The sequence below is a fragment of the Phalacrocorax carbo genome, chromosome 19 (genome assembly GCF_963921805.1).
Source record: "Phalacrocorax carbo chromosome 19, bPhaCar2.1, whole genome shotgun sequence".
Lineage (NCBI taxonomy): Eukaryota > Metazoa > Chordata > Aves > Suliformes > Phalacrocoracidae > Phalacrocorax > Phalacrocorax carbo.
The window spans coordinates 6,963,230-6,976,690 of NC_087531.1; the positions used below are offsets into that span (position 1 = coordinate 6,963,230).

Below are 13,461 nucleotides of genomic sequence, written 5' to 3' on the forward strand. Positions count from 1 at the left end.
AGGAGAGGAACAGTGTGATCTCTTGCTCAGCCTGTTCCAGCTCACCCTGGAGGCACCCAAACCTGGAGTTTCAGAGCAGCTCTGTTTCTTGAGTCTTTGTGAGGCCGGTTACGCATCCTTGTGCCCCTCGGTCTGATCCGATCTGTGAGGGCTGGACTCCTCCACCTTCCATTTGACTCTTCCAGGCAGCAAACTAGAAGGCAGCATTTACGACTTCTGCTTATTTTGGAGAAGATCAGACTTTGTGTGCAGGTTGATTAGATTGGCGTTGCTGTCCTTCCTGTTTCCTAGCCCCATCTTTTCTTTCTGCCACCCTCTCTGCTGACAGCTGATGACAGACCAGTGACTTCCACAGCGCTGTCACCTGAGTGTTGCAGCGACTGTAGCGTTGCCAGGGACACCCTATTCTGAGTGCTATAGGAACAAGAAACAGGCATTTTGTGTGCAAGTTTGTTTCCTTTAGGGAATGGGCACGCTTTTGACTAGCTCTGGAGGAATATTTCTGATCAGCCAGCTCAGGAAAGCTGCCGTGATTCCTGATGTTAAAGAAACTTGCAGAGGGGTTCTCACAGCTCCTCTGACTTGGGAACGGGTGCACTAAGGTGGTCTGGCTCTGAGGGGTCGTCCTGTCTTGCCCAGCGTATCTGTCTGCTGGCTTCTTTCCTTCTTGTCAGGAGTACAAGTGTCTTTCAGACTCTTGACTGTAGTTACCACATTAGTGGCAGTGCCTACGCTGGCAGTTTTTGCAGAAATTGAAGCAGCGTTGGCCTGAAGCAGTTGCTGCTGAGCTCTTTGCTTGTTTGCTGCAATTAGGATGGGTTTTTATTTGATCTTAAATATTTGGATCAAGTTCTCAAAGTAGTTCCACCTTACGTTGCTGTTGTAGAGACACTTCACTGCTAGGATTCAGCTATTGCTGAAAAATACCGTGTCCCTCTTTTTAACTTGGCTCTTTTCCACATGCCATAAGTGGGCGAGGCAGCCTCTGAGACATGGGGAAAACCACACTGCACTTCCCTGGGGAAGATTCAGGACTTAAGGATTCTTGCTTGGGTGATGGTAGCCAAATCTGTGCTCCCATCTGATGCATGGTAGGACAGCTGTAACTCTTTGGCTGCAGCTTGCCCATTCTTTGGGTTCAGCAGCCTGCAATCTGAAAGATCAGGAGCTGTTACCCAAGAGCTGAGATCTTTCCCGTAGGCTGCGGTTTTGAAGAGGCATTTTGTGCTAGCCATCACCTCATGAGGTGTCAGCTTTTTGGTGGCATTCTTCCTGCAGGGATTTTGCAGCAAGCTAAGTCTCTGCAACATGACTTTGCAGCTTTGGCAAGGTAACGTCTAGGTTCATGGTGACTTCCTTACAAGTCACAAAGGTCCTTCTTTGGCAAAAGAGGAAGGTCTCCTGGTTTTTTAGATATAAAAATGACATACTGCCTGGCTGTACTGGGGCAGCTGAAATGCCAGATGGAGACAGGCTTTCCTGGTTCCTTTTGTTTGTGGCTTGTCCATTATGATTAATTATCAGTGGTGATTCTTATCTAGTTTGTTCACTATCGCAGTATATCAAGTCTCTAAAATGTTTGAGGCTGGTGTTCTTTGAGAAACGTTTCTGTATCTCAATGACTGGCTGCACGAAGGCAACTCACTTAATGGATCTATTCTCAAAATGCTCTCGGTTCTGGTCCTTCAATGTGAAAATTGGCCTCTGTTTTCTGCTTTTACCGCAACAAATTGACAATTTGTACAGTCGGTTATGGACCTGAGATGCATCTCGTGCAAAATGTTTCCCAACAGGCTTAAGATTGTGGACCAAAGATTGTAGAGCCCCAGACCTCCTTTGGGTGTGTCGTTGCTGAATCCTGCTGGTCCAACAACTACATCATTGACAGCATTTCAAGCAACTGCTAATCCCTGGCAGACATATCAGTGGCAAATACCTCTCCTAATTGATTGTGCCTCATAGTGAACTGTGATCCTCTTTCCTGCCAGACGTTCATGCAAATGTCACTTCGATCAACAAGGAAATAATAGCTTGCCTAAAGCCGCTGTGAGGGAGAGCTCTGTGAGTGTAATGTAAATCCTTCACATGTCAAAAGAGCCACTACAGTAGTAAAGTCTGAGTCAGTCACGGCTCTTGGATGCCAAGAGTGCAAGGTGCTGGCGATCCTCCAGCCCCAGGAGCAGGTGAGACTGCTGAAGCTTCCCTGGTCCCTCGGAAAATGGGGAGTTGTTTCAGCTCTATGCACTTGAGGTTTTGGCATCAAAGGCTGGCCTTGCTGAGCTCCACAGCCTGCGAGCAAGGGTGAAGCCAAAGATGCTCAATAGTGCTAGCCTCCGTGAGTGACCGAATTCCCAGCCCAAAACATAGATATATTTTTTTATTTTAAACCTTACCTGTGGCAGTGAGTTCAAGTCCCAGCGTACTCTTGCGCTAATGTTAGGTGTGATGTTAAGGCTGTTCCTTCCTAAAGAGCAAAACCAAAGCATTGGAAATAAGAGGTCATCTTAGTGATTTTTGTGTGTTCCTGCCTCACTTCTGCTTGTGCTAAGCACAGGGTTGGTAGCATGTCTTGGCGGTCCAGGGGGATCTGAAGCAGTAGTGAAATTGTTACGAGACTGCACTTAAGTTGGGCAGAGAGATTCTGAGCAACTCTCCAAGCTGTGTGCAGGCTTTGTTTGGACTAGTAACCTATTTTGGGGGGAATTCTTTAAAGTAACTAGATAAGAGTAGCTGTTTCTGTGCAAAACATGCAAATGCACTAAGCAGGCTGCATACCCCACAGGGTTTTGCACGTCTCCCCGGGACACAAGCGGTGTGCCTGCTAAGGCGTTTTTGCTAATATGTGAGATCAGTGTGACTATGTTCTTACAGAATGAGCTGTCTCTGCATATTCCTAGAGCAAGCAGGCCTGGAGTCATCGGGCAGAACTTTCTTCTAAATATAAAAATAATGTAGTAAAAATCGCCCGTGCTCAGCTGACATGGTCAGTATGGCGCTAGAAAGCACTACAGCCAGTTAACTGATGGGATGTAAAAACAAAGACATGCCCGAAGACATGCACAGCTAAACCAGAGCTGACGCCAAGTGCAGATTTTTCTAGTGTTTGCCTTGTCATGCTTAACCGCTTGTGAAAGGCTGCTGCAGCCCAGTGAATTCATGATGCAGTCAGGCATAGTATTGCTGATGAAGATGGGCTCAGGGAGAGAAGGGGGGGTCCTTACTTCATGTAAACTTTAAAATACCTTTTGTGTTAACGACTGCTTCTTCATTACTAGGCAAGACTTTTTGATGAGCCTCAGCTGGCCAGCCTTTGCCTAGAGAACATAGACAAGAACACATCAGATGCCATCAATGCAGAGGGGTTTACAGACATCGATCTGGGTAAGCTTTTTTCCCTCCTCCCTCTACATGCTTTCATAACAAGCCAGCCTCTAAAGTTATTACAGGTTAATTCTTGGCACTTCTCTTTCATGGCTTTGCTGTTCTGGAGCAATCTGTTGACCGAACAGTGTCTGGCACTACATGGCTAGAGACAAGGCATTTGCAAAAGAGCGTGCTTGCTTGCAGAAGTATCCTGGAATCTGCTTACTTTGGTGCAACTTGAGTTTTCTGGGCATGGTACAAAGCCTGTTTCCTCTGTTGATGTTGGCAGGTTTTGGGTGGGTGTAACTTGCTGCCTTTTGTGGAGTTGGCATTGTTCCCTGAGTCCTTGTCAGGTTTTGGAGTTAAAAAGGTGTTGCGTTTTTGGAAGCAAGAACTGGCTATTTTAATTATCGTATGCAGTTTCCAAACTTGCTGGGCACAGAAAATAAACATTAAAATTCAGACTTTAACCTTGTTCTAATGAGAAGGACTACAGAGGTAAGGCACGGACAACCTTCTGGCTTTCATGCTGCTTGCTTCATCCAAATTTGACGTCAAGTAAGTTGCAATTCATTCTTCTGCACTTCCATTAACATGCTAATTAATTGGGCACTGTTTGCTGCTCCAGTGAGTTACTTGCTTATGGAATACACAGATATATCTCCTCAGAGGCTGCAGGCAGTGCTTTGGGGGGAGGCTGTTCTTTCAATTGCCTCTTATTTACTTACCTTGGCTGTACATAGGGTACTTCTGGCTAGGTAAATTCGGGTGATTTGGGTTAGAGCCTAAAGTTGTCACTATCTGTCCTGCCTTGCAGACACCCTGGTTGCGGTGCTGGAGAGGGATACCCTGGGGATCCGGGAGGTTCGTTTGTTTAATGCCATGGTTCGCTGGTCGGAGGCTGAGTGTCAACGGCAGCAACTTCAGGTGATTCCAGAGAACAAGCGGAAAGTACTGGGCAAAGCGCTTTCTCTTATCCGCTTCCCATTGATGACTATTGAGGAGTTTGCAGCAGGTAACTGAACAAAGGCGTTTCTGGCAACCCTGGTCTTTGCTTTCTCTGAACTGCAGAGGATCAAGTACATGAAAATGGATTTTCTCTGTGTATCCTGTAGTAATTTAAATTGGAGATTATCCCCCATTCCCACTGGCCTACAAAATATACTGTGTAAATGCTATTTTCATCCCTGATCATTCACTCTTGTTTTAAAGACTACGGTGCTCCATCAGGTGTGAGCAAGTTGGATCAGAGCTGACTGTACTCAGGGTATGTTTAGATGGATACTTTCTCATTCAGCTGAGAGCAAAGGTCCAAACAGGGGTTCACACACTTTCCTTTCTAAACATTCCAAGCATTTAACCTCCACAAAGCTAATGGAGTTGCAAATAGTTGGTGTTGATTGTAGCCTACTCCCAAAGAGAAATGTGGATGTTTCTCCCCATCCTCTATTTGCTGCCGCCTGTAACCCGGTGCTGGTGTTGGCTGTGTCTTGCTGATGCCGTTCAGAGCAGAGCCCCATAACAGAAATCACTTTGAAAATGTTCTTTGAGCTGAAGGGTTTGTTATTTAGTCTGTGTCTCAAAGCACTTTTCAAGTTTACAGTAAGATCTTGAACTACAAAGATATCTAAATCATTTAACAGTTTTGACTAAAGATTTGTTTTGTTTTCATTGCCTGTTGTCTTTGACTTCATACTCTGGTGATTCTCCAGGGGTTGAAAACTGGCAATAGGTTTAAATAGTTTTCATGCTAAAAGACACCGTGGAGCCATTTTCAAAACGGAAACTTGCTTTAGGCTGCAGTTGTGTACAAAGAAGCAAAAAGGGTCACTGACACCATTTCCTTTGCAAATCACTTCTCAAGGCAGAGATGGCGTCAGCTTATTGACGGTTAACGTACATATTTCAAGATGAAGAGGGATATTAGTAAGAAGTAAATCAGTGCTTAAAACTTGGTACCCACTTTCTCTTTTGCCTGTCACAGCCGCAACGTGCTCTTAGGGACGTGACTCTCTTCAGAAATGGCTTGGTCAGGGAGGCAGAGATCCGTTCATCCCAACTGGGTAACTTTCCTTTGTGTTGGCACCGGGTGAAAACATGGCATGCTCTGTTCCTTGGTGCGCATCGTGCCAAGCAGCAGCTTTGCAGCACATTACAGGCTTACGATCTGGCTTGATGGGAGAGAGTATCCTCCCTCTGGGTAGCGTTACAGCTGTCAGGGTAGTTCATGTATACCAAGCTTTGCATTTTTCTGTAGATCCTGTTTCATTCAACCCTTCCTTCAGATCTTGTATCGTTCTGTCTCACTAGGAGTATTAACTTGTGTTAATTTTGGCATATTTGGGTTGAAGCCTTTGAGCTGGGAATGTCGGTGCCCCTCCCGTACTGTCCCAACTGCCTGTTCCACTTGGTCTTTGGTTAGTTTCTTGCTTTGAGAGAAACTCTTAAGTTTTCTCTGTCTGCTTTAACCTAAAAGATGAACAAAAGAGACCCCAAACCCAAAAGGCTGCTCTGGTCAGCTGTTCCTTAAACAAGGGACTACGCTGGAATTGCTTCAGCTTTGCCCTTTTTCTGAGTGACTCTGATTTCTTTGGTGATCACAGCAGAGGTAGGAGAGGGAAACCGCTCCCCTCCACCCCCCTCTCCCAAAGGAGGCAAAAAAAAGGGATTTTTACAGGCAGTGGTTTCACCAGTTCTTATTGTATAATCTGGAATCGAACATGGAGTTTTGCATGAAGATGTTTTAACTGGCAAATGTGTCGCTCCCTTCCCTTAGAGCAAGTAATTTGAAACATTTGAGAATTGAATTGCAGCAATAGAGGATAAGTTTAGACATGATCAATGACGGCTAATTTTTGCTAGGCAAAATAACCGTAAGCTCATTTATCTGTTAACAGTCGACTTCCTTAAATTCTTTCATCTCTACCTATTGCAGCCTTGGACCACGTTATGTCTGCGTAACATCGTGCTGAATTTAACCAACTACAAGTCTCTGGGCCGATGAATAGCTAGGCATTGGATTCCCAATTAAAGAGCACTTAATGCAATTGTTTCTCCAGTATGCAGTAGTCTTGTTTCTGTTAAAAGCCTCGCAAATAAAGGTGCAGAGCAGCTTTTGACTCTTAAGCTAAAAGACTAATTTTTACCCGGTTCCACATTTGAAAGAGTTTGAAGTAGCCTCCAAAGCTTGAGTTTAGCATCATTTTGAAAAAACATGTTGTTACTGGAGAAAAGATAAGAATGTGTTTCAACTTTTGCCTTGACTGAAAAATACCCCTATACTTTCTAAGTTGAAGGTAACCAGGTGACGGGGCTTTCATGATGTCCTAACAGTAGTGTTATAAAATACCAGTGTAGATGTATGAAAATCCCTGTCCCTTACCAGTATTATCATCTCCTGAGGGAGTGGGGGAAGGATTAGCTGCATGTTTTAGGTTTTTAAACCAGGCCTGTTGGTCAAATGCATTTCAGCTCTGCAGAGCTGCATCCTTAATCACTGTTTCATGTCCATGCTCTGTACAGAGGCTCTGCAGGCCACATCTGGCATGCAAATAAGAGGCAGGGAGCACATTTCTGTCTGGGGTTTAACTTCCTGAGACACCAGCGAGATCCCACCTGTGATGTGGGTTTGGCCCACTCTTAGCTGCAAGTCAGGTTTGCCTCCCCATGTAAATTCCAAAAGGATCCGTTCTGGTTTCTGAATGCTGATGGCGTCACTGCTTTCGTGCTCCTTTGCAGGGCCTGCCCAGTCGGGAATCCTCACGGACAGGGAAGTGGTGAGCCTGTTCCTCCACTTCACAGTGAACCCGAAGCCGCGGGTGGAGTTCATCGACAGACCACGCTGTTGCCTGCGGGGGAAGGAGTGCAGCATCAGCCGTTTCCAGCAGGTGGAGAGCCGCTGGGGGTACAGTGGGACTAGTGACAGGATAAGGTCAGCTTCTCTGCTAATTCTGCTGCTGATAGATTTGTGTTTACTGAGCTTTGAGCCTACTCTAGACCTAAACCTGCAAGGTCACGTGCTGGACCCTGACTTCCACCATATAAGCCCTAGTGCGAACCCTGAAAGGGAAGAGTTTTGCTGGGCAAAAGCATCGCCTGATGTGTTAACCTGCACGTGCAGCTGCAGGCTGCCACTTTGCTTCTGTATTGGCAGAGGTTTCCTGCAAATGTGGGCCTCCAGCACAGGCTTCTTGGGGAATTATTTCTCTCCTTTTCAAGTGGCTTCCTGCAGCTGTACGGGCACGTAGCTGTTGGAGTCACCAGGCAGCTCACAGCTTCCTTCTGTGCCTGGGTATGTCAACGAACCAGTGTTCCATCAGGTTGGTTCCCTGCTCTATTATAAATGTAGATGTGGCTTATTGAAGCCCCTTAATCTTGCCTATTTGAGGGAGGGATTAGGATGAAATGCTTGCTGTGCCTGCTTTTCTGCTAATATCTAGTTTGTTTACACCTAAGCTTGAGGGGAAACAGCAAAGCCCAGTCATGGTGATAGAGCTGTGGAGGTGTGGTGTGGTAAGGGTGGTTTGCAAGCCTTGTGTGGCCAAGCGATTAGAGCAAGATGGGAGGTAATTGGAAAGCCTTGGGTATTTCCCGATTTGTCTTTGTCTTGGGTGGAAGGGGGACTCGCATTAATATAGCTCTATAAAATCTTTAAGCCTTTTCGTCGATGGGCCTCCTGCGTGTCAATAGAGCTGTCTGTTGGATCTTTAGGGCCATTCGTCCCCTCACAGGAGATCGTAACTGGAAGAGCTCCAAACACTCACTGCTCTCGGGTCTAACGCTCAGAGACCATTTGGAGCTTGTATTTGACTTTAAGTTCAATTGCTGGCAGCATCAGGGTCAGTCTTCAGCAGGATTTATGTGCAGCTTCAACAGTGAATATTTAAGCTGGTTGCAGAGCAGAGGCTTCTAGCCTGCTGCAGGTGTTTGTTCTTGAAACACACAGGCCCGAAAGAGTTGGTGGATGGGTGAAGAAATTACGCTGGCAGTTTGGTGGGCACTGAGGCTTTCTGCTACTCAGTAAGATGGAGCTGTGGTGAGGCAGTGGGGTGAATATCCTTTCCCTTCCTGCCTTAGGCAGCAGGAATTCCTGTGTTCAGGGGCTGCTGAATCTTATTTTCTTCTCTTGGATAAATCTGGAGTGCCGCTACCCTCAGCTATATCCAGCAAATACTCAGAAGTATGTTAACAATTCTCCTCCAGTGTTCAGCAGTGAAATATCTAATGACACTAAGTGGTTTGCTGTTACCTTGCTGGAAAGACTGCTGCTGCCATGAGGGTGGGCACTACTGCACACTCTGCAGGCTGCCCTGCCTTGGCCTGGCCGGCGTTTCTGGATGCTGACATTGTACTGCAACCTCAAAACGCTTTCTGAGCCTGGACTCTGGAGTTTGGTGTTGGGTTTGTGCAGCTTTCGTATTTTACATGAGCAAACAAAATTATTGCCGGCCCGTTAGGATGCTCAAAGGTGTAAGCTTACAAATTATGGTTTCTGTAAAGGATTTCAGTTATTAGTTAAGAGTTGCATTTAAAACTGTTTGATTAAATCGTAGGTATAAAATTAAACAGAGGAAACATATTTGTGTATCATCCTTGTACTGAAACAATACAGGAGTGGCAAGTTGGTCTGACTTTCCTGATCTGTTCCTGCAGGTTCTCAGTAAACAAAAGGATATTTGTAGTTGGGTTTGGATTATACGGATCCATACATGGGCCAACGGATTACCAAGTAAATATACAGGTAATTCTCTCTACTACGTTAAAAATATTTGCTGCTGTAGGGACTAACTCACACATTTTAGTGAATATGCAACAAAATCTTAGACAGGAAGGACTGTATTTGTTTTCTAGATAGGGTGGTTGGCAGATGTAGTGAGGCCAGATGGGGCACGGGGATAAGAGGGATTATTGCTCTCAATTTTATGCAACCTCCTGTTGCATGCGTCACTGCAGTATCTTCCCAAGTCCGCTCACAGCCTTTAAAAATACGTCTTGAAGAGCCATGACGCAGTTTGAGAAGAAGCTATGCTTGTTTTCCCACAGTGAGGAGGCCAGGCCAGTTCTGCCCTGCGGGTGCTGCAGCAACAGTTGGCTCCTGCAATAGTGCTTGGACCGTCTTTTGCTCCGAGCTGTACAAGTGCAGCGGAGCAGCCACGATTCAAAAAGGGGAGAAAGCAATTGCTGTGTCAGCGCTGGGTCTGGGCCATGCCTCACGTTGTCGGTGTTCCATTTGAGATGGCGAGTAGGACTGAGGGAGACTCAGTTGTCTGAAGTCCACTGTGATCTTGTTCAAAGATTGGGGTGGCTAATGGAAATCTGGTGTGCCTTGTTGTGGATGCACGTACGTAACCCCAGTCTGGATCACTTAGGATCACCATCCCCAGCAAAGTCACCCCAACAGAGCACAGCTGATGTGACGGGCACGGTCTGTCAGCACTTCTTCCTTAATTGTCAGGGTCTCCTTCTGGTGCCCCTGAGCTCTTGGAGGAGAAGGGCGAGTGAAGATCTAAGTGCAGGACATCGGCCTGCAGTCCTCTGCCAGGCTTCAGGGAAAGGAGGCATTGTCATGGGCTGTCTGGGACCCAAGCCCACAGTTTTGGTGTGACCACAGCGCTGGAGATGGACATAAGTAATGGGATAGTGCAGTTACGATGGGGCTGGTCAAACTGTTGAGTCTCTCAGATTCAGTCTGGTTCAGGGGACGCACTGGTGCAGGGGCAGCGTTAACTAACTGCAGATTAAAAGTTAACCTGTGTCTTACAGATCATCCACACGGACAGCAACACAGTCCTGGGGCAGAACGACACAGGGTTCAGCTGTGATGGATCATCAAACACTTTCCGGGTCATGTTCAAGGAACCTGTTGAGATTTTACCCAATGTCAACTACACAGCATGTGCTACTCTAAAGGTACCGTCCTGGGGTGGCGAGGGTAGGAGAGAGGCTTATAAAGATGGGTTAAAGCTGGCTTCTGTAGTCCCTTCAGTGCAACATGGTCCTGCATTTTTCAAGGCCTGTAGTACAATCTTGAAGATCTGCTCTGTAGTCCTTCACCTCGTGGTGCAACGTGCATGTTCACCACCAGCGTTCAGAGTTAAAAACTTGTCTTCCAGGTGTATTGTAATTAACCAGGTATGTTAGTGTTGAAGTGATGGGATTTTTCTTTTTTTTGGTGTATACAGATAAGCTGTCGGTTCTGTGGGTGTGTAATCCAGAGCCTGCCTGTTGTGGCTTAAAAAAGTTGATATTTAACTGTTGAGACCTGGTTTAATGTAGTTTTAAGTTCTGGTAGAGATGAGAACTTTGCTCAAAATACCTGAGGTGCAAGAACCAGAAAGAAAAGGGGGACAGAAACGAGCTCCAAAAGCTCATTGCTTCGGGCCAGGCTGTGAGGCCAGTCCTCCCAGAGTGTGCCTGGGCAACAGATTCCTGCGGGGCTGCAATCCCCATCTTGATCTGTTCTCATCTTCTGTGGCCATCGCAGGGTCCAGATTCCCACTATGGAACCAAAGGACTGCGCAAAGTGATCCATGAATCGCCAACAACGGGAGCCAAAACCTGCTTTACGTTCTGTTACGCGGCTGGGAATAACAATGGCACTTCCGTGGAGGATGGACAAATCCCAGAGATCATCTTCTACACATAGTGCAGCTGTGGAGCTGGCTCTGGACTCTTCTGTTCTCTTCCCTGTGACCTTCCAAACTAAATTTCTGGCTGAGTTTGACCACACCAATTGGAGCCACACTAGCCAAAGGTCTCAGTAAAATCATTTCTGAGCTCATGTTTTGCCTAGTGCTAGTGATTCTGCTGCTATCACATGCCAGACTAACTGGTATTCCAGTATCATTTGTAGGTTGTCTGTGGCTAGTTGTTTTTCACTTTACTGATTAATCCTATCTAACAACATCCATTTTTTTTGACTGTAATGAATGTAGATGCTTTTCCACCGGTCAGAAGCATGGAAACGAGTGGCTCTGGTTGTGGTTATCCTTGCTGTGAGGAGATAATCCTGCAGAAAGATACAGTTGAGGGCCGTGTGGCCCATCCTTTTCTGCTCTGGCTCAGCGGTCGAGGTGAGACGGTTTGCCTGAGCAGGGCTTGGCCAGCCCGTGCCTGGTGCCTTCCCTCCCACCGGCCATGGCACGTGCAGCCGCCTTCAGAAAATTACAGAAAGTGACCTTTTCCCTGAGGCTCTGCTGTTTCAGCACTACATGCTCTTGAGGGAGACGTCAAAGCTGAGAGGCGCCTCTGGAGGGACTGCGGCGTTTTCATGCTATTCTCACTAATTTGTGACAATCCTTTACCTTGGGCAGTTGGTGACAGCGAATTGCCCTCCCCTGCGGACGGCCCATGGACTCGGGGAGGGGCAGTGGCTTGGCCGGAGAGGCTCTTCCCTCCCCTGTGTGCAGGCTGCCACGCTGGGGCCTGTGGGTGCTTCTTTCAAACTCCGTAGCGTGTTTCAAACGATGAGCACTCCTTGGCTAACCCCCATGCTGCCTTCCGCAGCAGGGTACCCCTACTAGTCATTACTGTGCTAATCAAATTCTTTGCAGATAGCGCCGGGGTTTGTCAGTTGAAACAAGCAAGGGAACTTGCCTCGCCTGGCACCCCCGGCTCCTGGGTGTTGCTGCTGCTTTCATGCACGTTTCAATGCATTTTCTCTTTGTTTCTGTGCATTGCTAACCTACCCCGGGCTGCTTCAGAGCGTGCCGCCCTGATGCAAAATAGGGAAGAGGCTTGATACGCAACTGCCTGTAACTGAATAATGCAGCAGATGGACGAGGATTTATGAAACAGTTCAGGAAAACAAAGATTCTTCTGTTTGCCAGTGTCTGTTTGCACAGCCTGCCTGTTTGGAAAGGCGCGGGAGGAAGATGTGGGATTTATGAATCTTACCTGGCTTTGGGCCGTTGAGCTCAGTAATCTTGAAGACGACCCTTCTTACCTGTTCAGGGCCAGTTGCTTTTCCCCGTGAGCAGGTACGACTTCAGCTGGGCAGGGAAGGCTCCATCCTGCCGGGGAGGCTGTAGGGGGCTTGGACTTGTGGCTGCCCGACCAGCCTCACGCTCGCTGCCTGCTGATGAAGACAAGAGTATTTCCTCCCCTTCCTCCACAGAGGAGACTGTAAGGACAGGACCGCCTGGCCAGAGCCTTCCGAAGCCTGCGTGGGACTTGCTGGCAGGGGTGGTGCTGCCCCAAAGCTGAGGCTCCCCTTTGCAAGCCTCCCCCTCTGCTCCAGGTGCACAAACCATCGTAACTCACTGGGCAGCAGTTGCCACTTTATTTAGCTGCTGGAAGTTAAAACCTGGTTGTCCTTCGCTGGTGCGGATGGCTCGGTGCCTGCTCACTCACTGGGAAATAGCATCTCCTCCTCTTGCTCCCTCCGGTCAGGTCCGTGGCCAGGAATCTCCTCATCAGCCGGGCAGCAGTAATGCTGTCGGGAATGCCCTGCACCTCCTAACCAGTAGCTGTTAGAGATGTCAATAGTGTGTTAATGTTCTCTGGGAAGACGTTGTAAGATGTGTATATTGTAAGCCTGCTTTGAGGTAGGATGTTTTTAATATGGCCAGTACTGAAAAAAAAAGGGGGGGGGAGGAGGAAGAAAAAAAGATGGGTCAGTGACTTAGTTAATTGAACCTGACTCCGTGCAATACAAAGAGTGTTGTGAGATGGATTAACAGCCCGGGGTGGAGGCGGCCCCTGGGGATGTTCGTAGCTGCGCCCGCTCTCGCCTCCCACCTCTGCCCCTTCTTGAGGGTTGTGGGAGCTTCACTGCAAGTGCCCGAGAGCTGTGTCAGGGCCTTGCGCCTTCCCTGGGGCTGCCGGCTGCTGTGGGCCTGGTACCTCACAGGGCGTTTCTGCTTGTGGGTGGCAGCAGCGGAAACGATTGGAATTAGAAAGAAGCAAAGCTGTGTGCTTGGCCGTGGGAAGAGCAGGCCTTGCTCGGTCCAGGTGGGCACCTCCTTGCTGGATCTTCACTGGAAGCATCTGGTTTTATTTCTGTTTTGTTATGCAGATTCTCTTCCCAAATCCACCCTTCCCACTGTCACACCCCAAGGTAGGTCTGGGGGCTTGGCCTGGCGGCGGGGGGCAGAGGAG

The 13,461-nt window shown here is 47.7% G+C and overlaps 1 protein-coding gene across 1 annotated transcript in view; it reads left to right on the plus strand.

The window, feature by feature from the left end:
- The window catches only part of BTBD2 (BTB domain containing 2), a 30,349-nt gene extending 17,393 nt beyond the window's left edge, over window positions 1–12,956 (plus strand). Inside the window, 6 exon segments of the mRNA XM_064469853.1 lie at window positions 3,276–3,381; window positions 4,181–4,378; window positions 7,102–7,294; window positions 9,016–9,103; window positions 10,126–10,272; window positions 10,847–12,956. Coding sequence (XP_064325923.1) covers window positions 3,276–3,381; window positions 4,181–4,378; window positions 7,102–7,294; window positions 9,016–9,103; window positions 10,126–10,272; window positions 10,847–11,008 — 894 coding nt within the window. The 3' untranslated portion in view covers window positions 11,009–12,956.
- The last annotated feature ends 505 nt before the right edge of the window (window positions 12,957–13,461 follow it).